We start from the raw sequence: 24,975 nt of genomic DNA on the forward strand, positions 1-24,975 counted from the left end.
TCCCTGGAATAATAAGTGCTCAAAGAATATTTGTTGAATGAGTAAATGAATTCTTGTTTTCTTAATGTTTCTTCTGCTAGTCCCAAATCTTCATATTCTCCAAAAATCCACTTCTTACAATTACGGCTCCCAAGGCCACAGGGCAGAGGCGACAGTAACTGTTGTTGTGTAAGAGTCGGATGCTTGCAAGTTAAGTAATTCTGAAATAACTAAGTATGGCAAACAGCATATTTGGAACATATTTTAATTGCATGCCAGTGTTTAAAATAATTACTCATTCTCTGGATGAATAAAAATAACTATTAAATATACTGCTCTTCAGTTTCTTGTAATTCTTTATTATTCTGTCATCAATTTCATTGATCATATATGTGTTATAAAACCAATATAAGAGACTGGGCTAAATTCAGAGGAAAAGTGGTGAAACAAACCACAACACACACAAAAATAATCCAGATATTTATGCTGTCACAAAACAGATAAATAGATGTTACAAACTTGATAAGTGCTTTCAAATTGTATAAAAGTAGTTTAAGAAATTGCTGCCTATTTTTCTGATCTAGTAATAGAACCAAAGAGAAAATTTTGCAAACATATATACTGAATCCTTGCCACTAATTTTGAGTGTGTAATATTTGGAGTACTGTTTTTTTGTAATCTGATAGTGGACAATGCCTTCATAATCACATTTATTTCAGAAGCTGAACGATATATATTTGAAAAGAATATATCATTTGTTATGTGTGGTAAAACTATATGGTAACAGATGTTTATCTTCATTTGGGTTTCAAAAATTTTGAGGCAGGTAGTAAGTATTACTAAAATTTGTCATGTTATGGCTGCTTGAAAGATCAATAAACATAAACAAATATTTTGCTAAAAATCTTTAGGTCACATAATACTTTCACATTCATCACTTAACTAATTCATCATTAAACTAATTTCATGATTATATTTGTCATATGTAAATTTAAATGATAATAGGCAAAATATTTTCTAACCTCAAAAGAATTCTGGAAAAAAATACAGGACAGAATAGTAGTTTAGTACATTCAAATAAAATTAGTAATCATGTTTAAGCTTACATATTCATTCAATAACAACCTGCATAATTTTTTATGCCAAAATTGTAAATCCTCAAATTATATGATCCATACTATAACAGTATCTTACACTGTAACATTACATGCATAATATGTAGTAGTTATCAGGTTACATAACAGTATATATTATAGAGATCAGGTCCGATAAAGATCAGCTTCTATAATACTATTTAATATACTACAGTATTATAAAGTATCACTGTCAACTATATAAAGACATGTAAAACTGTTTTATCCATTTCTAAGAAAAAAAAGAAATCTAAATATTACCTTTAAAATGTATACAGTATATTAGCCATTGCTACAACACTTTTTAATAAAATTTGCCTAAAATACAGGATTTTAAAAGTTTAAATATTACTGTCACACAAAAATATGTAAGTAGGCAGCTATAATATTTTAGAAAACTAAAACATTTTTAAATTGTCTGAAATTTTATCAATTGTCAATATAGTTTAAGCATTACTAAGTTTAAATTTTTAAAATGAAGTGACTAATGAAATACTATAAGGAAGACTCATATCAGACAGGACAGGTAACTGATAACTAAGTTAAGCTAAAAAAAAAAATTAACCTAATTATCTGTGTTTCAAATAAAAGACTGCAGTAGGAAAGTAAATCCTGCATTATATAACAGAAAAATGACTTAAAGACTAACTTGTTACAAAAGATATTATATTCTTATAGGTCACAATGTGCCTCATGACATATGCAGGTGGGACAAAAGTAGATTTACAGCCGTTTGTATGGAAAATAATATAATAATTAATAATAATACAAGAATAAACTCTCTGTTTCATGTACTCACAACTAGAAACCTATTTTTGCCCCACCCTGTATATTCCACTTTTTTCTGAAAATAATGATTTTACAATTCCTCAAATCAGGCACTTCTTTCTATATACTATGTTATTTTTTAAGACCTCATACAGGTTTGAAATTAAATAAGAGTAATATTTAGCCTACAGATATTGTCAACATGCATATCAGTCAGGATAATCGCTACTATAGTATTGAGCAGATATATCACAAATTAATCCCAAATATCAAAATTTAAATAAAATAATAAACTTTAATCTTAAAAAATGGAATGGGATGAACATGACTGAAGTGAACTAAAACGTCTTCATTGAAACCGCCTATGTTCATTAAGAATGGCCCATCCGCGAATGCACGCATACCCACCCTTCAGTTTGTGAGACAGAGATGAAAGAGCAGAGGCAGGCCCAGCTACACCATAATTTTTGTAAATGCGCTCACGAGAAGCAAGGTTGCGAGATGGAGATTCTACAGTGAAAAACAGTGGCAAAGAAGCAGCACAGATTCAATGGAAAAAAAGTTAGCAGAGAACACAAGCAGCAACAAAGCATTTCAAATGGTATGCATGACTTAACTATTAATAAAGTTTATTCAGCTAGATTTTTCAACAAGTTTATAATTTTCTAAAATTCAAACAGAAAACATAGGTCAAATTAGTTAATTTAGATTAATAATGATAGCTTTAAATGTGGTAATTTAAAAGTTAAGTAAGGCTTATAGCTCTGATAAAACAAATCTGAGCATTTCTTTTTAGATTAGTACTACTTAAACTCGCTTTTCTTTATGGACCTGGAGAGTACTATGTTAAGTGAAATAAGCCAGTCAGAGAAAGACAAGAATCATATGATGTCATTCATATGTAAATCTAATGAACAAAATAAACTAACAAAAACAGAATAGTCTCATAAATAGAGAACAAATGTCAGAGGAGAGGGGGGTTGTGGGCTGGGTGAAAAGGTAAAGGAATTAAGGAAAATAAAAACAACCCAACTCATAGGCACAGACAACATCATGGAGATTACCAGAGGTAAGGGGGTTGAGGGTAGGGGTTGTAGATGATAACAAAGGGAGATAATAGTGATGGAAGAAAATCTGAATTGGAGTGGTGAACATAAAATACAGTATACAGATGACGTATTATATAATTATAACTGAATCTATTGTCCCCTTGATTTCTGTAGGGACATGTGACTATGATGATTCCAATATGTATCTCAGAATGGACTCAAGTTAGCATTTATGATTAATTATTTTTCTTAGTTTATCTTCAGTGAAAAATGTTAGTACCAATCCAAATACTTAGTGTTTTTTTTAATAGATCTTATTATTGAGGTACCACACATTTTTTTTATACATTTCACAACACAAACACAGCAAAAGAAATTACAAGTCAATGAAATATGTTAAACAGCCATGATTTACCATGCCAAAAATGAAGTAAAGTTAATTTATCTTTTAAAAACAATAGAATCTTAAAAGTATAGTCTTTTAAAAGCAGTATGCCAAAAATATCTCTATCTAAATCTTTTAAAAAAATCCATTTATTTAAAATTTAAATTTTAGCAACTAAAATAAATATAAGTAATTGAGCTGAAATATATTCAGGTAATGAGACAACTATTTTTAATATTATTGAAATTAAAAAAAACTGGATACAACATATATTTTGCTCAAAACAGAAAATAGTTGACTGATTCATTATTACGGCCAAGATTATAAAGGTGAACTACTCATAAACCAAAAAGTTATTCCACGTAAGATACTGAGTACGTATTATATATCAGACATTGTTCTAGCCATTGAAGATAAAATGATGACTAGAAATAAAGTCCCAGCTTTTATGGAGCTGATCTTAAGGTGAAGGAAGAAATGAACAAATACATACACACTTGATCAAGTGGTGATAAACTTGGGAGTCATAAGCATGTAGATGTTGGAAACTATTACATGCCTGGATAAGACCACTTAGGGTGTGAGGTCTAGAAGAGACCAAAGCTCTGGGACATTCCTAGGATCCAGAATACAGCAGGATGTAGAAAAGACACTGGAAATGAACAGTTGGTGAGATAGGAAATATTCAGCAGGCAAAGAAGGAAATTCAAGGAAGAAAGTCAATTTTGTCTAACACTGTTGATAAGTCAAGTAAAATGAGATCTTAGAATTGACAAGTGAATTTAGGAAAAAATAATAATAATAAAAAAAAAAAAGCAAAAAAAGCCAAAGACTGACTCTAGCAATTTCTGTGGGTAAGGACAACTACAAGAATAACTTGCAGTGGGTTCAAAAGGGAATGGCAGGAGTGGGTAGAGATGTACTACATGCCACCAAATCATTTTAAACAAAGTTTAAAAATGTTAGTGTTTTTGTTTTTTTCTTAGATATATGTCTCCATTGATTTCAGAGAGAGGAAGGTAGAGGGATAGAGAGATAGAAACATTAATGATAATAGAAAATCACTGATCGGCTGCCTCCTGCATGCCTCTCAATGGGGACCAAGCCTGCAACCCAGGCATGTGCCCCAATTGGGAATCGAACTGTGACCTTCTGGTTCATAGATTGATGTTCAACCACTGAGCCACAACGGCCAGGTAAAAAATTTTCAAGTTTTAATAATTTTGAGCATCCTTCTGTTTGAAGACTATAAAACTCAAAAGATACCAGGCATTGCAAAAGAAATTCTTATGGTATTTAAATATCATGTAATACATAGTCTCTAACTATCATTGAAAATATCAGTTAGAAGGATGTTAGCTTTTGACTGGAAGAGTTAACTCAATGGGAATTCCAAATGCCAATGTAAGGATACAGTCTCGTGGCTTGGCCGCTAAAGTCTGTGAAAACTGAGTTTGTCAGAAGGACACAGAAGCAGGAAATCAGAATACTATCTTAATTAGGAGCCACCATAAACATAAATGTGAAAAACTATGAGGATAATTGTAGGATAAGATGGCAGAGGTTTAAGAACAAACTCCTGGAAAAGGTTTTGAAGACAAAATAGACTTTAAGTCTTTTTCAATTTAAAAAGCCTGGAGAGATTGGATTCCTAGGCATTATTCAGAGTGAGTAAGAAGAAAAACTTTATTTTTTTAATCCTCACATGAGGATATTTTTCTATTGATTTTTAGAGAGAGTGGAAGAGAGAGGGAAGACAGAGAGAAACATCGATGTGAGAGAAACACATCCATTGGTTGCCTCTTGCATGAGCCCCAACCAGGCCCGGGCCAGGGAGAAGCCTGAAACCGAGGTAAGTGCCCTTGACCAGAATTGAACCCGGGACCCTTTGGTCTGCAGGCCAACACTCAACCCACTGAGCCAAACCGACTAGGGCAAAAGGTTATTGTTAAATGCCTAATAAATTAAGCTGTGACTACAGATAACACTTGTGCTATGCATATAATTTTTAATAAAGTTTGCTCATTTAAATATACTTTGATATAGTTAACTTTCTAAAAGATTCATGTTTCTCAATTTTAAAAAAAGAAAGTAAACTGATAGTAAGCAATATCACTGCATAATATATATGTATGTCCAGAATCCTATAAATGTATTGGGAGAAAGTGGAATTATGTGAATGATAAAGGAACCTAAGAAGTGGAATAGGAACTAAAAATTATTTACATAAATGTTAGTATACTAAATGAATAATAAAAGAATGAAAGATAGAACAAAATTTCCAAATAAGGATAAAACAGAAATAAGCTTTTCATTAGAAAATAACAGTAACCCACATGATACGAATGCTGAAAGGAAGAGGAATGAAAATATGTAAGATGGCTAACCCTCAAACATGATGTGTCTCTAAATGACTTCTAGATGTAACTGTACTTGGATAAAACATAGGTAACATATTACTGATTACATAGTAAATCCCTAGTAAATATGATTAAGAGATATAACATTAAGGAAAAGCATATCATTTCAGAGTTTGTGGTGGATGAGATAGAAAAATTCGGAGCAAAATATGATATATATCCTAGGCCTTAGAATATTTCAAAAAATTCCAACAAAAGATTAAAGATTGCTCCTTGAACAGTGACTGGAGACACACAAAAAGAAAAATCTGGTTTCCCCAAATGGCTTATTAGTTGCAAAGGAAAAAATAGTTTTTATACAGCAGAGAAACAAGACGTGTTTGTTCAGGTGATTAACAATAACCATAACCATGTCCTGCCTTCAGAAGGATACAACATGTATGTAGCACAAAGACAGCTAAAATTGCAAACAAAACTAAAAGGCTTTCAGGATAAAATACTTGTTTGTAGAAAGAATAAAAAAGCAAGAACCAGACACTGCCTCGAACCCAGGAAAAGGATGAACCACAGATAAATTAGAAGCATGTTCCATTCTTTCATTGTTGTTGGGAGGCAGGGGACAGGACTTTGCTTCCATATTCTCTATCAAATTGAGAGCAGACAACCAGAGCAGCCTGTGGCAGTGTGACTTTCCCATCTAGTAGTTTATCGGGGATGTTGCCAAGGGATTTAAGGTACAAATAAGAAGGTTAGAGGAAATGACCTCTTGGCTTTTCCAATTTTTACAGTTTATGTAAGGTAATTGAGATGTAATTGGAAAAACAAAATTACTGGAGTTAAGTCTCTCTTATTTAAGTCTTAGGTTTTCCAGTTACCAGTTAACTGTATAACTTTGGGCAAGTCACTGAGAATTCTTGTATCTCCAAAATAAGAGCTAGATGACTTTTTGTGCACCTTGAACACTAGCAATTATTTATGCCATCATATGACATATTCCTTAAATAAACTGAAGGGAAAGGGAGAAGAAAGTCATTCCCTAATGATAAGTGATGAAAAGTCTCATTTAAAAAGATAAATATTTAGTTGACTTTGGTGATGGTATCATGGTGTATGCATATGTTCAAACTCATCAAATTATATACATTTAAATTTCAATAAAGCTGTAACAATATATAGTTTTAATTTTGCTAAGTCTAAGCAATGAGATATACTACAGTGTAGAAGTTTTAGAGAAAAGTGAGAAATAAGTAAGACCTAATATGAAAGTAGAATTTAAATTCTTTGAGAACTGTTTTCTAGTCATGGCTGATGTATCTCAGTGGTTAGAACATTGTCCCTCACACCAAAGGATCATAGGTTCGATTCCCGGTCAGAGCACAAAGCCAGGTTGCAGATTCTATCCCCAATTAGGGTGCATGAGGCAGTCAATTGATGTTTCTCTTTCACATCAATGTTTCTCTCTCTCCCTCTCCCCCTTTTTTCTCTCTCTGGAATCAATGAAAAAAAATGTCTTTGGGTGAGGATTGAAAAAAAAAAAGCTTTCTAAATTAAATTAATTGCAAATCATGAAAATGCTTTAATGATTCATTTTTACTCTAAATGTACATAGAAATAATTTGATGGTGTATTTACAACTTATCAGTCAGCAATTTGTTATGAAAATGCCAAATATGTTTTTCCCAAATATGCTTTTCATATTCAAATTATATTACAGTTTACTGGAGCTAAATTACCCAAATGACCTAATTTTTTTCTTAAGATCTACTTTTTATTCTGTTAATGATATTAGGTAAGAATTTTATCTTTCAAAACAAAAACAAGAAAACTGACTTCCTTCTAGACTGGCTCCCCCAACTGTGATTAGCATGCCCTGTGCATTTTATAGCCTAAATTTTCTAAACTTGTTTCTTCCTTTACATTCCCACTGTAATTTACTTAGTTTAAAATCCCTACTCAGCTTTTCTCTGGACTTCCTGCCTCTAACTTTCACCCTTTCTCCAGGATCTTTTTCATAATATTTTCAGTTCTTGCATAAATGTAAAACTGATCCTGTCACTCTTTTGTTTAAAATTCTGTGGAACTACATATTTCCCTCCTCTGCTCCCTCCCTCTTATTTCCTATACTTAGAGGATAAAATCTAATCTACTAAGTATGGCTTATAAGACCATTTACAATGGCCCCATTCTCCCTAGTTTAAAATGCTGCCACTAGGGCATGAACACTCTCAGCTACAAATGCATTAAGTTTCTCAACTGAAGCACGTTTTCTAGCATGATCAAATGAGCTGATTCATACCAAGTGGTTAAAATGGTGTCTGTTATATGGTAAATGTTTGAAATGTGTTTGCCATTTCTATTTCATACCTTTTCTTCTTTCCTCAAACTACCAACATACTCTCCACATGTTAACTCTGGGATGTTGCCAGCTTCCTTTTTTACTGAAACAAACAAACAAACAAACAAACAAACAAACAAAAAAACCACAGAAGAACATCCTCAAGCTCCTAACGCTGTACCTCCTTCCTTCTCTCCTGTTATGACAGATGAACGACGTGTGCTCCTACTTAGCCGACCATCCCACCGTGCGCTAGATTTCATCCTCTCTCCTATGCAAGCATATTGTTCAAGCAATTCTCCTGTCTCCTGCATCATCAATTTCTCACTCTCTCTATGGGATCATTCTCCTTAGAAAACAATCTTGATATTATTTTTTTCCATTAAAAAACAAGTAAGACAAAAACATCTCCAGACGTCACATCATCTCTCCTAGTTTCACTTTGTTTTCTTTTCCCTGTAGAGTAAATCTTAAGAGAGCAGGTACAGATGTCATTCTCTATCTCAGTCCACTAGAATCTTATTGCCGATTTGCTTACTAGGTCTAAAAACTACACAAATAATTTTGAAATAAAAAAGTAAATTATAGAACATACTTCTTTCTCTCTCATGCATGGTAAGACAAGGAAAATTTATAACTTTCATTTCTGAAATTATTCTATTTCACTAGAATAACTGGTGAAGTAACTTGTTTATATATACAGATATGTGTACATTTATAAGAAAATAATTTTGCTAATTAAAAAAATCAACAAATTAATTTGCCATATTATTTCAAATTGCAGAGATTAGTGAAAAAAATTATGCTTCAGAAAAAACACATCCTAAAGAATCCTATCTAATAAAAAGAGAATAAGCTAATTGACTCTCATGCCGTCACAAAGATGGCGGCGCCCACAGCCAATAAGGAGGGAATATACTAATTGACTGCCATGCCCTCAAAGATGGGGGCGACCAGGTCAGCAGGGGAGGGCAGTTGGGGAGGACCAGGCCTGCAGGGGAGGGCAATTAGGGGCGACCGGGCTGGCAGGGGAAGGCAGTTGGGGGCGACTGGGCCGGCAGGGGAGGGCAGTTGGGGGCGACTGGGCTGGCAGGGGAGGGTAGTTGAGGGTGACTGGGCCAGCATGGCAGGGCAGTTGGGGGCAATTGGGCTGGCAGGGGAGGGCAGTTGGGGGCGAATGGGATGGCAGGGGAGCAGTTAGGCATTGATCAGGCTGGCAGGGGAGTGGTTAGGGGCAATCAGGCAGGCAGGCAGGCGAGCAGTTGGGAGCCAGCAGTCCTGGATTGTGAGAGTGATGTTTGACTGTCAGTTTAGGCCCGATCCCTAAACTGGCAGTTGGATATCCCCCGAGGAGTCCCAGATTGGAGAAGGTGCAGGCTGGGCTGTGGGACACCTCCCCCCCCCCAACCCCCCGCCCAGTGCACAAATTTCATGCACCGGGCCTCTAGTTACTAATAAGAATGCTCATAGAAATGTTAGATAAAGTTGACATGGGGGTAGTTCATGTGTATCTCTGTAGAGCTCATCTACTTAGCTGGGAACTTGAGTTATGACATTTTGGAAATCTTTTCCTTTCAAACCAAGCTACATTCTTAGAATCAATACTAATAAAAGAGAAAAATGGTAATTGGCGTACGACGATACCCTTTTCATTGGCTAATCGGGCTATATGCAAATTAACTGCCATCTAAGATTGGCAGTTAACTGCCAACAAGATGGCGGTTAATTTGCATATGTAGTCACAATGCAGGGAGGCGAAAGGGAAAGCAGGAAGAAGCCCCCTGCCACTGACAGTGATCGGAAACCCAGGGGGGAGCTAAGAGCTGGGGGGCAGGGCAAAGGCGGCCCTGGGGCCGCCTTTGCCCTGCCCCCCAGCCATGATCAGAGAATCAGGTGCCTTTGCCGCCCTGGCCAGTGATAGCAGGAAGTAGGGGTGGAGCCAGCGATGGGAGCTGGGCACGGTTGAAGCTGGCAGTCCCGGGAGCTAGGGGCCCCTTGCCTGGGCCTAAAGCGAAGCCCACGATCTTGGGGCCGCTGCAGCTGCGGGTCCCCGCTACCCTGGCCGGACGCCTCAGCCAGAGGCATCCTGCAGGGGCAGGGGCAGGGGCGGAGCCCGCGCGATCGCGGCACCCCCCCCTCTCCCCCCCCCACCCCGCTGCCACTGCAGGTCCCCGCTGCCTGGGCTGGACGCCTAGGCCAGAGGCGTCAGGCCTGGGCAAGGGGCCGATCCTGCGATTGGAGGGTGATGGGGGTCAACGTCTGAGGGCTCCCAGTATGTGAGAGGGGGCAGGCTGGGCTGAGGGACACTCCCCCCCCACACACCCAGTGCACGAATTTCGTGCACCAGGCCCCTAGTTAAACTATAAAGGGGAAAATAACCAATCTAAGGCTAATACTCTAGATCAGTGGTTCTCAACCTGTGGGTCATGACCCCTTTGGGAGGTCGAACGATCCTTTCACAGGGGTCGCCTAAGACCATTGGAAAATACATATATAATTACATATTGTTTTTGTGATTAATCACTATGCTTTAATTATGTTCAATTTATAACAATGAAATTGGGGGTCACCACAATATGAGAAACTGTATTAAAGGGTTGCGGCATTAGGAAGGATGAGAACCACTGCTCTAGATGCTAGAACTAAATGTAAGCAGAAATTATGTATATGAATAGATTTTGTATTAATCATCAGTAGGCAAAGTTGAATATTTAAAAACACGGCCTTTGTAGTTAGTAGAACTACCTCATGTTCTAGATATACCATCTTACTATGACTGTTTCTATAGCAAATCATTTATCTTCTCTAAGCTTGTTTCCTTATCTGTAAAATGGAGACATTATCTCAAATGAGGATGCATTAGAGTGCTTAAGTACAGTGTTTAATACACAGTGGTGATGATCCATACTAGCAAAAATTAACAATATGATTTTCTATACGTTTTATTTTAGTATCACAAAAGTATAAGACAAAAGTGATTCTCATTTTACTAACTAGTAAAGGGAGTATACGTAATCCACCTTCTAAAGCAAGATGAAATGCTGGTGGAATGGATGGCAGTGAAGTTCAGGAAAGGATAACTTACTCAGGTAGTCCTAATAATGGGCACTCTGCCACATTTAATTTTCCTAATAAGATATGATGAATACAATTCGAATTTATTTCCAAAATATTAAAAACTATTTTTGGATTCCATGGCCTTTTTTTAGTTATGCTAAAGATTAAACCTTCTGGTTTCTGGAATTTGGAAGTCAAACTTCAGTGAAATGCTGCTGAGAATAAGAGGTATATAAAAAGATCTAAGTAATTCCTGTTACAGTACAGGCAAGTAATGATTCAGAAAATTGGTGAGACATTTCTAGGCAACAATTTCAAATTTATCCCAAGACGGTGGCAAAGGAAGTGGGGGTATTGATAACACTTAGACACAATATGCATAAAATTATATTGACACATGCCGGCAGGAAACTTATCCTTTCGAAGAGACAAATCTGATTTACCTTAGTCTTTATAGTTCATTTTGAAATATTTCATTAAATAACTTGTTAAAATAAAAATAGTATTACACTTGTGTTTGAGGAGACTTGTAATGACCCTTTAGATCAGGGGTGGGAAACATCCGACCCATGGGCCGCAAAAAACTTACAAAATAATTTGGACTGCTCCTGCCAAGCCATTAGGAGTGAATTAATTAAATGTTTGACCAAATATAGCAGGCTAATTTTTAAGTTGATAATTTTGTATGGCCCGCAAATGACATAAATATCCAATGGTCTTTGGGGGAAAAAAGGGTTTCCTACCCCTACTTTAGATAGAACAGCTCCTTATTCTTGGTTCTCCTGCCTGTTGTCACCAAGACATTATCAGAGTAATTTCTGTTTAAAACTTTATACATATAATATGAGTTTTCTGATTATGACTTATTTTCCTTTGTTTTTTTTCCCCTTTTTCTTACCTTTAAAACTTCCTGCAACCTGAATACATCTAAATAAAAAAGTCTATTGCTCCATAAAATGAATAAACTAATTAAGTCTTTACTCCTCTTTATCCTTCAATAATGCTTGTCAAGAAAGAAAAAACACTATTTCATACATGTGACACTATTGTATTTCCTCAAAATTCTTTTAAGAGATACTCAAGTGAATGTCATATATAGAGATGATTAGCTAAATTGATACTGCTTATATTTCTAAACTAACTTCATTAGTTGAACTTACCTAATATATAGCACAAATCTAGAAGTTTATAATCTTGCATGTGTTTTACCTTAGTTAGATAATTATATCACAGTGAATACCATCATTTGCTAACTATATACATACTACCCTGGTTCCTAATAAAAACTAAATGAACTAGCATTATCTTAAGTAATCCTAATAACAGTTATCAAAGTAATTTTGTAGAAAAATAACTTAGACATCAGTGTGGATGTAGTTTATTAAAGCAAAGAGGTCATGCATTTGAATCCAAATATTGGTTGTGTAAGCTAAGACTTTCATAAACTACCTCACTCAGTGAGTGTATTTATATACTATATAGCCAACATGTGAACTGAAGGCTAAGAAGAGCATACTGTCATATTGTAAGGAACTTAGAGAAGTTTATGTGGAAGCATCAGGAGGTCATTAAGATAAAGGGACACTCAGTTAAGTGTAATTTTTTGGGGTTTATTTTCCATATTGGTGTGAGGTATTATCATGGATGAAAGGCTAGAGTAATCCTAGGAGGCTGAACTGGAATCAAATGATCAGTTTAATGTGTTAAGAATGAGAACAGCAGCAAAAAAATAAAAAGCAAGGGAAGAAAAACCAATTTGAAAAAATGTGGAAACCTAAATTGCTATACATTTTTATGAGCAACAAATTCACTTAAATGAAACAAACCTGCCCAGTACATTCTCTCCTCCACCTACTGGAATTGTGAAATAGGTTTATTCTCTTGGGGAATCTCTAAGTAACAAAAATCCAACAGAAAACAAAGAACATTATCCCTATAACTGGTGCTTAGCATAGTCATGCATATTATAAAATAAAATTTTAAATTAAATATGTTTTTTCTAACATGTTTTATAGTACATATTTGCAAATACAGGAATTAGAAAGTGTAAGTCATATTTTAATAACTACACTTAAAAAAGTGTGATTAAAAACAAATTTCTTAGCTGCAGAATGTCTTAGCTCAGAATAGCTTAAATGCTTAAAAAATGTGGGAAGGAACAACAGTCCTCATTAAGTAAAACCAATCTGTTGAGTTGATAAATAATTAGTAACTGGTAAACAACTCAAAACAAAGCTTCAGCAATAGCTTAATGAGGCAGGTAAGACTGACAGACTTACTCTGAAGCTGAGGCTGCTGGAAGGAAAGGGGCTGTCCGAACACAAATGGGCTGTGGACTAGGGAAGAGGGAGGTTTTGCAGCTTGATCAAAGATGGAAGGAGCTGGGAGATGGGGCCGTGACTGAATTGAATTCAATATGGCACTCAGTTGGTCACCTGCAGTGGGCAAAACAGTCAAAACTACAACTTGTTATTAACACCCAAAATGGCAAAGTAAGCCGTGTTTTATGACATTCAGATAGTCAAACACTAAATAAAACTATGCCAATTCAGAAATACGTGGAAGTTGGTGATCATTACCCTGAAATTAGGGACCAAAAGTTTCATGTTGTTTTACTATTGGAAGTACCCCAGAAAATCTATTATAATAGCCCAAATCGATTTAAATTCATATACACCATCTAGCAGCAGCATGTGAGAATACCAAGTCTATGAAGAACCTATGATACACTGAACATCATGTGAGAATAAGTGAAGATCTAAATGTCTTGTATGTAGTACCTGACAATAACTAAATATCACCCTACCTTATACACAGTACACTTCATGCAAAAAATAAGCAAATAAGATGAGGTTTTGTTTTTTTTAAATGTGGAATTCAAGGGTGGCAAAGTATATGTTATTAACTTAGTAATATATTTATATTATAGTTAAAATTTTCATTTTTAAAAGTTAATGTTGAAGAAGTTATACATTTTGAAAAGCATGATCTCTTTTGCTTTAATGAGTAATATAAAAATCTATGGCAATAAGATAAAAAGGAATATGAGGTATCTAATTTATTAGAATAGTATCTCAAATATGAATTCTGACATTTTCCCTTAAACTTAAATATAAAGGAAAATAACAGAAGAACATTTTAAAATATATGAAGTAATATAACTGGATAGATAATAGTTTCTCATTTATGAGAATATATAAAAAATAGTTTAAATGATGTTAAAGAGAAAAAAATATTCCCAGACATAGGCACAACTGGAAAACAGCACCTCTCAGAGCCACATTCCTTATGTATAATAAACCTCATGAATGAACATTTCAAATGAAGCACCAACAGGAATAGATTTATATGGAAAGAGCTGTGCACACAACCTGTACATTTTTACTTTTTTTAAAAAATTAATGCTGTAGGTTAAAAAAGGATTTTAAAGATTATGATGAATTTTATAAAGAAAAATAATTTCTTGATCTTGAATAGTTTGAGTTAAATAAAATGGGAACTATTATTAAAGGTATGATAATAAATGTTAAATATTTATTCAGATTAAAGTTCTTCATATTTCTTTGCTTCACCTAAATACTTTAAAAGCCTATTAATAATTACATGCTATTTTTGAGCCATATTAGCAAATCACATTTCTAAAAAGTAACATATCATTTTTATTAATAACACATGTTGTCGGCAATGTTTGTATCTCTTAAAAGTTGATTTTTATGGATGCCCTATAAATTACATTTTAAATACTGATTTTAAAGTGATAGCCACCAGTACAATTTAGACATTTTAGAGACTGAAAACATACAAATTGAACTAAACATGGCTTTAAAACAGATTACTATAGAAGTATAGTAGTGGTAAGTAAGCGTCGAGATTTTAACTTAAGGATTGACAAAGTTAGAAAGGGACATAAAGAAAACACCACCAAGAATTTACCCTACTTAAATATGAAGATCTAGCTAAAGTTAGTTGAAATCTGAACTACCAGAAATGAGTAAGCATATGGTATGCAAACCTGTAGGAGAGATCAGCACAACAGAGCAGGGAGAGCCAAACCAAAAAGAAATCTTGTGGTTAGGCTTCCTTCATAAAAATATTCTGTGGAAAATAATATATGAAGTGGCTTTATTTTAAATTGAATATTTCCTCTACATTGAGGTAATTTTATTTTTCATAGACTCATTGTTTTACTTGCTCTGTAAGAAAGGAATAACGAAACTATTTATTTCTTGAAATCATCAGGAGAATTAGTTTAAATAACACTTTAAATTAAAATTATTTCCATGAATTATTCTCCCTCTTACCTATCATCCAACTGAATGCTACCTGTTGACTATATGGCTAATTTTGCAGGAGTCAGGTTCATAGGAAAGAACATGAACGTGTCTGAATTTACATACAAATGAAATTTTGATTAAAATTCAGGTATAAATTATTTCAAAATAATAAAAAGCTAATATGCTAATTAGAACAAAGAGCAGAACGACTGTCCAGACGAACTTCCGGACGAACGTCTGGACAACCTTAAGGATAAAGCCAGGGCTGTGAGGGCTGAGGCAGCAAGGGCTGCGAGGGCCGAGCCCCTTGCACGAATTTCATGCATCGGGCTTCTAGTTTCAAAATAACTATTGTTTCAACTGTCCATGGTGCTGCTCTTTTCCATTCATGCAGCCCAAAAAGTTACATACATTTTATATCCATACTAGAGGTCCGATGCATGAAATTAGTGCACGGGGGGCGGGGGGGGGGGCGGGGGGAGGTCCCTCAGCCTGGCCTGCACCCTCTCACAATCCAGGACCACTGGCTCCTAACTGCTGGCCTGCCTACCTGCCTGATCGCCCCTAACCACTCTGCCTGCCTGTCCAATTGCTCCTAAACCCTCTGCCTGCCTGCCTGATCGCCCCTAACCACTCTGCATGCCTGCCTTATTGCCCCTAACCACTCTGCCTTGGCCCCCGCCCACTGTGGCGGCTGCCTCTGCCTCGGCCCCTGCCACCGCAGCTTCGTCCAGAAGGTCATCTGGAATGATGCCCGGAAGGTCTTTCGGCTGTCCAGTCTAATTAGTACATTATGCTTTTACTATTATAGATTATTATAGATGGCTTAGGGTTCATTATATATACCAAACCCAAAGATATAATGTAATGCAATTGTAAATGAACTAAGATAACTTGGTTAGACATTCAAAACCCCACAAATTTAATAAAACTGATATACAATATTATTTAAAAATATTACTTAAAATGTTTTTATTTTAAGTGGATCATTTTAGAAAGTTCTTTTTTGCTTATTAACATTACTCCTAATAATTAGAATTCTTTGACTATAGTGACACAAAATCTTTATGATGCAAGTTCAAAATGAGTGTCTCTAAAATAGTAACAAATAAGTAAACTTAATTATCAACTTAAACTAAAACTGACAAAAACACAAATACTAAAGAAACATCTTTGTAAACATTTGGCTCTTAGTTTTCTAGGAACAAACTTTAATGAAGTTTTGTAGGTCAAGAATAATTAAAATGCATACAAGAGAAGGTAATAAAAATATTAAAATAAGGTATGTCAAAGACTACTTTTAAAAACCTACCTTTATTATTTCCAAGTCCATAATCAAATCCTTGGGCACTGCAACTTGCCCCTTTATTAAACGCTTGTACTGAGAAAGGGCTTGGAGGAGGAGTTTGAGAATTTTGATCCAGAAGAACTTGTTCTACAATAAAAGGCAAAGCTATAAAATTAGTTTTTTATGTGTTATCCCCTATTCAAAGAACAAAGAGATAATTCAAGAAAATGTTTATGATAGTCAGATTTATAAATACCTCACATTTAGATTTGATAATAAGTTTACCAATTAGGTTACTGACAAAGTACATGACAAATCTTTGTTTTCATTTATTAAATACACAGTAAAATCTATAAATGGGATATTCTCTTATGGAGCCAATTTACTTTTATTGTGGTAGAAATACATCACTGAATGTAGTACACTAATATTTCTGGACCAGAAACTCATATTTATAACAAATTTAAACAAGGGCATTTTACAAAAGAAAAATAGATGTCCTATAACCAGAAATCAAAATATTTTGTATATTTTTATTCAAACAGGAAAAACATCTTCAAAATGTCTAAGTATATGGTACCAAAAGAAATTTTCACTTGTGAAATATTTTAAGTTTTGAATGCAAAAATTTAAATTTTAACTTATTTTTACTTATTATATAAAGATAGCTTCCCCTAAATAAAAAGATAATAAGCCAAGACATGTACTCAGACTTATTAATGCATCCTGAAGTCAACAAATGTATCAGAATTCTTATTTCAAGAAAGAAATGGCAAATATTTTACCTAGTTTACCAATTGCAACAATACAACATAAAATTGGTAAGCTAAATTAATCCTCTATTAACAATCTAGTGGATATAAAATTCTAACTGATATAATACTAAAAACACTAATATCTTAATTAAAGTGATATAATGCCAGCTAAAAAAAAGCAAAAAATAAAAACTGTTGAATGAAAGGTAAAAAGGAAAAGTACTTCTTTAAAAATAACTTTATAAATAATAAAAAGTTTTAAATTTATTTTTTAAAAGTCAACATCCCTTTAAATAGAAAACAGAACTAGAAGAACATGGTGGAGTAAATCAGAATTCCGCTGTAACTATGGTAGTGTACAATCTACCCTTTACCAGCATTTTTAGACTTTTTTCAATAAACCAATCATAGCACTTCCCTTAGGCAATGCTCTTTAGTATAAGATATTTCAGCAGTGGAATATTTTTTCTGGAAAACACTCATGAACAGTCATCTGAATGGAAAAGATAGCATCGCTTTCACCCTGTAGACTCAAAATGGTCTGGCACCAAGTGTAAGCTGTTTTGACCATAGCAGTAACTTTGCTTACTAGGTTTTAACTATGGATACCAAAGACCAATAAAGAATTTTTACAAAGAGGAAAGCCTTTGTTTTGCTCATACTACTTTATAGAAATAAATTACTATAATGCCAAGTCCTCTTATTTCCATATTAAATAGCTACATACTAATACCAATGAGCAGACTATTTGGATACTGTATCAAATAATCTTAGTGGTTTTAAAGCACTAACTTCTTATCATTTCTTTCCTTTTTACCTCAGCGTGTATGTAAAAAAATATTAAGACTCACATTATGACTATATGTATAGATAAAGAGCAAAGCATTAAGTGATTGTTATTTGTTCATTTGTCTTTCATATCAAACTCACAAAGTATCTTCATTTTGTAAATGAGGAAACTGAGGCACAGAGCTATTAGATAAACTGGCTGAGGTCTCATAACTAGAAAAGTTGTAGAGTTGGCGTCTGTGCCCTGGCAGTCCAGCTCCAGAGTCCTCTCTTACATATTAAACTATATGGCCAGGTAAAATGACTATTAAGCTAGCAAAGACCCTTTGCTAGTCACTTAAACCATTCTCATATTATTTAACTATATCCTACATAAATCTGCTCTCACTTCAGGTATTTTAATTTATATCTGAATATGCCTATAAAATGAAAATCTTTGAGAATTTATGAATATGTAGTTAATATAGTGTAATATGTAGTATGTTATAAATGAGGTCATTTTGTAAAATGTAAGATTTACATCAAATGGAGACTTTTTCTTTTTCAAAATAGTTCTACCATGTCAACATTTTATGACCACATCATCTCTAAGAAAAATTTATCTGTAAAGACAAGGGAGTAGGTTCCCAAATAATGTTCAATGAATTATTATTTTTTACTTAAATTCTTTATTGTTTAAAGTATTACATATGTCCCTTTTTTTCCCCATTGACCTCTCCCTGCGTTCAATGAATTACTGATACAGTAGGTATGGTGCAATGAGCACAGATTTTGAAAAAGAAATGAAGATTCTGGCTCAAGTCTTATATCTGCCATCTATCCAGTTGTATAACCATAGGCAAGTAATTTTAAATTTTATGAGTTTTAGTTTCCTTACCAGTAAAATGAAGATTATATAACCTATCTCAAAGGCTTATTGTGGAAAAAAGGGGAAATGTTTTATTTATAATTCTAATACATCTAAATGTACTCTATCATTCAAGCAGGTTTCAAAACTTTTTTGAATTTATATTTATGGCCATATTGCTTCTTAGATAATGAATATTTCAAGCTTATTCTTTCTTAGATAAAAAAAGCATATAGTATTATCTATCTGACATTATTCTATATTTTTGGGATTTGGTAGAAAAGTATATGCTTAATTTGCCCATTTATTTTGATGTCCTTAATAATATTTTTGTGACTCAACTTAAAGTTATAAACTTAGTGAGCAAAAAACTCTGCGCCTGTCCATAAGAACAATCTGGGTATGCAGAAGTAAAAATTAACTTCAATATAGTATCAGTTTTGCTTCAGTTGTGAATATAGTTCTTTAGGAACACTGAGGGAATTCTTGACTCTGTCAGATCAGTGTGGGCTGAACTCTGAAGAACAAGTTTTTCCACCATGTGAATAGAAAGGGAGACAAAATGGAAAATATTTTATTAAATGAGATCACTGTTGAAAAAGGTAAATGAAGTTTCAAGTTGAAACTCTAACAACAAAATAAGAAACCCCCAGAAGATGCTTTGCATTTATTCAATGTTTTTTTCCTGAGACAAAATTCAATCAAATGAAACTGTCTGGGAGAAGTGCTATGATTGATGGTTTGAGAACCAAACTTCCATTTAGTGGTAGGAAGAGTAAATTCAGTTCTGGACTGGCACAGAAGAATGATCTCACAAATTCATATTAATGAAAAGCATTTCTTACAGAGATGGATTCATATGTTCTACATTTTCTTTTAATTCTCTTCTTTGATGTGCATGCATTTAGTACCCATGTATTTTACAAATAAATATTAACAATTGCAAGATTTTATTACGCTTAGCTTTGCTTTTACTTAAAAAAAAGAAAATAAACACGCGAGCCCTAACTGGTTTGGCTCAGTGGGTAGAGCATCAGCCTGCGGACTCAAGGGTCCCCAGGTTCGATTCCGGTCAAGGGCATGTACCTTGGTTGTGGGCACATCCCCAGTAGGGAGTGTGCAGAAGGCAGCTGATCGATGTTTCTCTCTCATCGATGTTTCTAACTCTCTCTCCCTCTCCCTTCCTCTCTGTAAAAAATCAATAAAATATATTTAAAAAAAATAAACACGTGAAAAGCTCTTTATGATAAAAGAAATACACTTTAAACTTCTGCTTTCAAAGGTTAATCAGAATAAATCACAAATGTAAGCCAACTTGCCATCTTCATGTCGGAGGTACTGGTTTCCGCCTCTGTCTCTAGCTAAGGACCATGCCTCTCCTTCATCACTCTCACAGAACTCTACCATGCTGTTCTTATCCAGCTGCACCCATGTACCTTCAGAATTGGTTACCTAGCACATAACAAAAAGCATGATTGATTGGCTTGATTCTTTCAGGGCATTCAGGCTGAAAAGCAGCAAAAGTTTAAGAGTTTGAATAGTGTAATCATTCCAATGAATATCTACCATGAAATTAGTTTCTGAAATTAAAACCACTGCCCAAGGTAAGACAAAAATCAATAAAAGTTATGTAAAATACTGCTTAATTATGACTTGTTAAAATAATTTTTAAGGCACAAGGATAATCCCTAAATAATTTTAAATGTTATCCAAAAATACATGGCTCTTTTTTTAGACACCTAAAATGTCATAACACAACATACTCCATTATTTAGGTTGGTAGTGCCTATAATGCAACTTGAAAATGACTCTGACACTAAGAAATAGCATGACACACTACATCTTCAAGCTCATCATCTGAAGCAAATGCCACAGTTGATGAAATGGTAATTTTATTTGCTCAGGACTTCAGTAAGACACATGAATGGGAACAAAGAACTGAAACCTCTTATATATATATGTCACATCTCCATACTGATCCATAGCAAATATTTTAAAGTGCTGTTAATCCATGACAGTATAGTACATTTATAATAATAAAAAGATATATGTAATACCAAACACTTATATATACAGACACATCATTTTGTTAATATAAATATTGTTTCACAAGGATAATTATGAGAACAAAATTGTTAGAAAAGCACAGAAAAATTACATTAGTATTTCCAATACAAATAAAGATAAATAACATTAGCATTAAAAAACCTGGGATAGAAATGGCAACCTTTGGAAAAAAGAGATGCTTTGGTTGTATTACATTAAAAATGAATATCTTAAAGTCATGAAGCTACAAGAATCCATACCTCTCCCACTGCTTTGACTTTGTTTCCCAGAACTAACATTCCAATTGGGATACCTCTAAGGTTAGGGCAGCTTCTGATGTTGTGGCCGGAAGGTCCCGTCTTTACTACCTTGTACATGCCCGGACCTCCTCGCAAGAACGGCATATCTTGTTCTTGCATTGTTGCTTCCTGTGGGCAGCAGGAGTTTATGTCTTTGAAAAAGTCATCAGTATTAGTTTTAGGTTCCTGAAAATTTGAATAGGAGAAGAAAATAAACAAAATACAATCTATTATCACTTGCAACATATTCTTATTAATAGCTTTCACAACAATTCTATAATGCAGGTACTGTCAATTAAGAAAGAGAAGATACAAACAAAGATAACTGAAGTATTAGTCAATACTACCATTAAAGAGTCATTCAGTTTTTCAATGCTAAATAATAATTAAAATAAAGTTGAAGAAAATATAGAACAGCTAATGAACCCCAGACTTTTGACTACCATACCACAATTTGAGAACTATAATAGTACTTGATTTTTCTTTTAATAAAATATTTAACAGTAGGAGAAACAAAAATAATTTACTATGTGAACCATAGCTGAATAATTTTGAATCATTATTACTGCATTACTGTATGTTGGTATGGGTTAAAAAGCCTAAATATTCATTTCCTTCCATTTTTGTCTGTAATAATTATTTAAAAATAGAGAAAATAAGTGCGAAGGCTCTGCAGATTTAGCTATAAACAGAGATAACAATGATGAAATGTACATAAAATATACCTACATGTTAATATTTACTAGTTATGAATGAAATAAGAATGTTTATAAGATTTTAGCTACTCATACTTCTTAATATAGTATAAATTAAAATGTCTGGCTAGATTAGGCCATTATTAATTATGCTTTTAGTAAAGAGGACTTTTAGAAAATAATTATACTTTTAGTAAAGAGGACAGATTAACATTAAAGAGACATTTTTACATAAATATAATGCATTTGGATATGAAAGAGTCATTTCCACAATGAAAGAAAAGAACATGCCCTAAATTTTCTGTTGACTGTGCTGTGATGAATTGTTCCTTATGTAAATGCAATGAAGAGGAATAACAACCTTCCCATATGTTTTGTTCTCCCGACTAAATGTAAATCAAAGTTCCACACCAAGAATTCTTCCATTTTCATCATTACTTCTTTAAAAAAGATTTAAACTACAATCTTAAATACAGTAATATGCACTCTACAAATTGCTCTATATAGAAAGTCAGTAAAAGATTATCATAATGAGATACTTACTCAAACATGAAGTTAAAATTAATATTTAGTAGCCCTGGCTGGGTGGCTCAGTTGGTTAGAGCATCATCCCATACACCAAAAAGTTGCAGGTTCCATTCCTAGTCAGGGCACATACCTAGGTTCGGGTTTCGGGTTTGGTGTCTGGTCTGGACTTGTATGGGAGGCAACGGATCAATGTTTCTCTCACATCTATGCTTCTCTCTCTCTCTTCTTCCTCTCTTTCTAAATCAATAAACATATCCTTGGGTGAGGATTTAAAAAAATCAACTTTTTAAAGAATTAATATTTAGTAATGTTAGAATAAAATAAAAAAACAGTAACACATTATACAAGATAAAATATTATTAATTAGCTCTATCACTATAAATAGTCTCATATTAAGAGGTATGTAAATATGTTCGTTATGTAGTAGGAAATAAAAATAAAATCCTGAGGTTAAAAAAAATGTAGATTCAATAATTCTGTGTACTTGTGGCTTTAATTCAGTATGTTTGGGCAGGGAAAATTTTAGAGCAAGTAGCAACCTTCATATTATATTTTGTATATATCATTGTGGTGATTAATAATTATTACTTTATAATTATACAAATATGCACTATGGACAATATTTATTTACATTTACTATAATTATCATACTTTACTTATCCTAAAATTTTTAGCCATATATTGGCAATTTAATGGAAATAAGAATTTTACTTGAAAAATTCAGACTAGATTCACAATCTAAAATAAGCTTAAAATATCCATTTTATATACCCATGCATGTATACTTGCAAACACTTCAATATGAATACAGAGCACTCATGAATTGAGAGTAGGGTCTAAAGTTTAAATTGTGCTACTGCACTCACAAGGATTTCAGTAAACATTTAAAAACGTTTTGTTGGTGGTGATCAATTTTAGTAAATACATCATGCTATTTCAAAGTTGGATAAAGGCAAGTTAGTCCTTATTACAACTGAAGTTCAAAAATTACATAGTATAAGATCAAAAATCACAAGCAAATATTAATAGATTTAGAGAAAAAATAAGCTCATTGGTATTTAATGATACATCTGGAGTGTTTTATTATAAGTATAATAGTATTTCCAACTTTTGGTTATTCAGGGAAACAATGAGAGGTGTGTTGGCAAAAACTAATAATATTTGCAACTTATTCACTGAAAGGTAATATATGAGAACTTTTATTAAAATACTTAATTGAATAAACTATATTAATTAATAAATGTAAAACAAAGTCTATCCAACTTTTCAATACTAAACAGTATAAAAAGAACTGACAGACATAAAGTCAGAACTGTGCTTTTCACTCTCAAGCAATCCTAAAGTACATGTTTAATTCAACACAGTAAAGTAAGACTGGTACCAGAATATGATTTGTAGTCCCTCCTCATTCTCAGATAAACATTCAAGAAGGCATTGTGAAAGAATAGGAAAAAAACAGAAGAATCATAGGGTCAAGTTTCTCCCACCTAAGTAAGCTAGTTCTGAAAAAGCTAGACTTGGATGTAATTGTGGGAGAAACTAGTCATAAAATTAAACAATGAATTTGAAGTCATGTAAAAGTTTAACTTAAACTAATAATACACTCTTTGGGAGAAGTAGAGGGGAAAGGGTTACAGGGGAAACTCAACTGCAGCACTTTGTATAGGTCTTTTTTGGTTAAAAAAAATTATTAATTTTAAGCAAAGACTTCAAAGGATATCATGTAAAATTGTTATACATGCTGAAATACCTGAATAACATATGATTGTTCCTTACAGTTAACTCACCTCGGGGGAAAAAGCTTTGGAAGTCCATGAAAATACGTCCAAATCCCTGACTCCTTGGCTAGCATTAAAGATATTCTGAGCAACAAAGTTTAAGAAAGAAAAATATCAACAAAGAAAGGGAACAGGATATCAGCTGCAGAAGATGCGTTCACAGTAGCAACATTGTTCTGTACTCTAGCACCAGCACTGAAATATTATTTTATTAAAGGGAAACTGAAGCCACCTGAGTAAACCACACATCAAGGAAATTCTGATAAATAAGTTTTGTCAAAAGCTTTCCATGGATATAGTGTGTCATGCCATTTACTAAAATTGACTGAAAGCTTAACACCATCAATGCAAGAAGGAAACCTTAAAACCCCTTATCTGACAACTTATCTGTTCCAAAATAGCCAGATTTGTTTCATGACAGAAAACAGTGCAGTTTTATAAAGAAAATGTGAATACAGATTGCATAGATAGTGCAACTATTACTATGAATAATAATGGCATGTAGTATATGTGAACTAGTTATCACCTCTTAAAATACCCCCCAAAAAAGTAAATAAATAAAAAAACCTTAAGTAATTTTTCTGTCTTCTATAAATGGAAAAAAATCATT

General features: G+C 33.7%; 1 protein-coding gene across 20 annotated transcripts in view; it reads right to left on the bottom strand.

Moving 5' to 3' along the window:
- Positions 1-24,975, bottom strand: part of MYCBP2 (MYC binding protein 2) — a 300,050-nt gene that overhangs the window by 53,851 nt on the left and 221,224 nt on the right. For 9 of the 20 annotated variants that reach the window (XR_009451352.1, XM_059684877.1, XM_059684883.1 and 6 more), the window contains 6 exons: positions 24,375-24,449; positions 21,326-21,550; positions 20,339-20,471; positions 16,653-16,775; positions 13,346-13,525; positions 2,289-2,390 (listed from right to left, as the gene is read on the bottom strand). Coding sequence is in view for 19 of the 20 variants with exons in the window: in XM_059684877.1 (XP_059540860.1) it covers positions 2,289-2,390; positions 13,346-13,525; positions 16,653-16,775; positions 20,339-20,471; positions 21,326-21,550; positions 24,375-24,449 (838 nt within the window). In the remaining variant the exon portion in view is untranslated. The remainder of the gene's footprint in view (positions 1-2,288; positions 2,391-13,345; positions 13,526-16,652; positions 16,776-20,338; positions 20,472-21,325; positions 21,551-24,374; positions 24,450-24,975) is intronic. The other 11 variants (XM_059684892.1, XM_059684884.1, XM_059684882.1 and 8 more) reach the window with 9 other exon arrangements.

This window comes from Myotis daubentonii, chromosome 2, assembly GCF_963259705.1.
Source record: "Myotis daubentonii chromosome 2, mMyoDau2.1, whole genome shotgun sequence".
Classification (NCBI taxonomy): Eukaryota; Metazoa; Chordata; class Mammalia; order Chiroptera; family Vespertilionidae; genus Myotis; species Myotis daubentonii.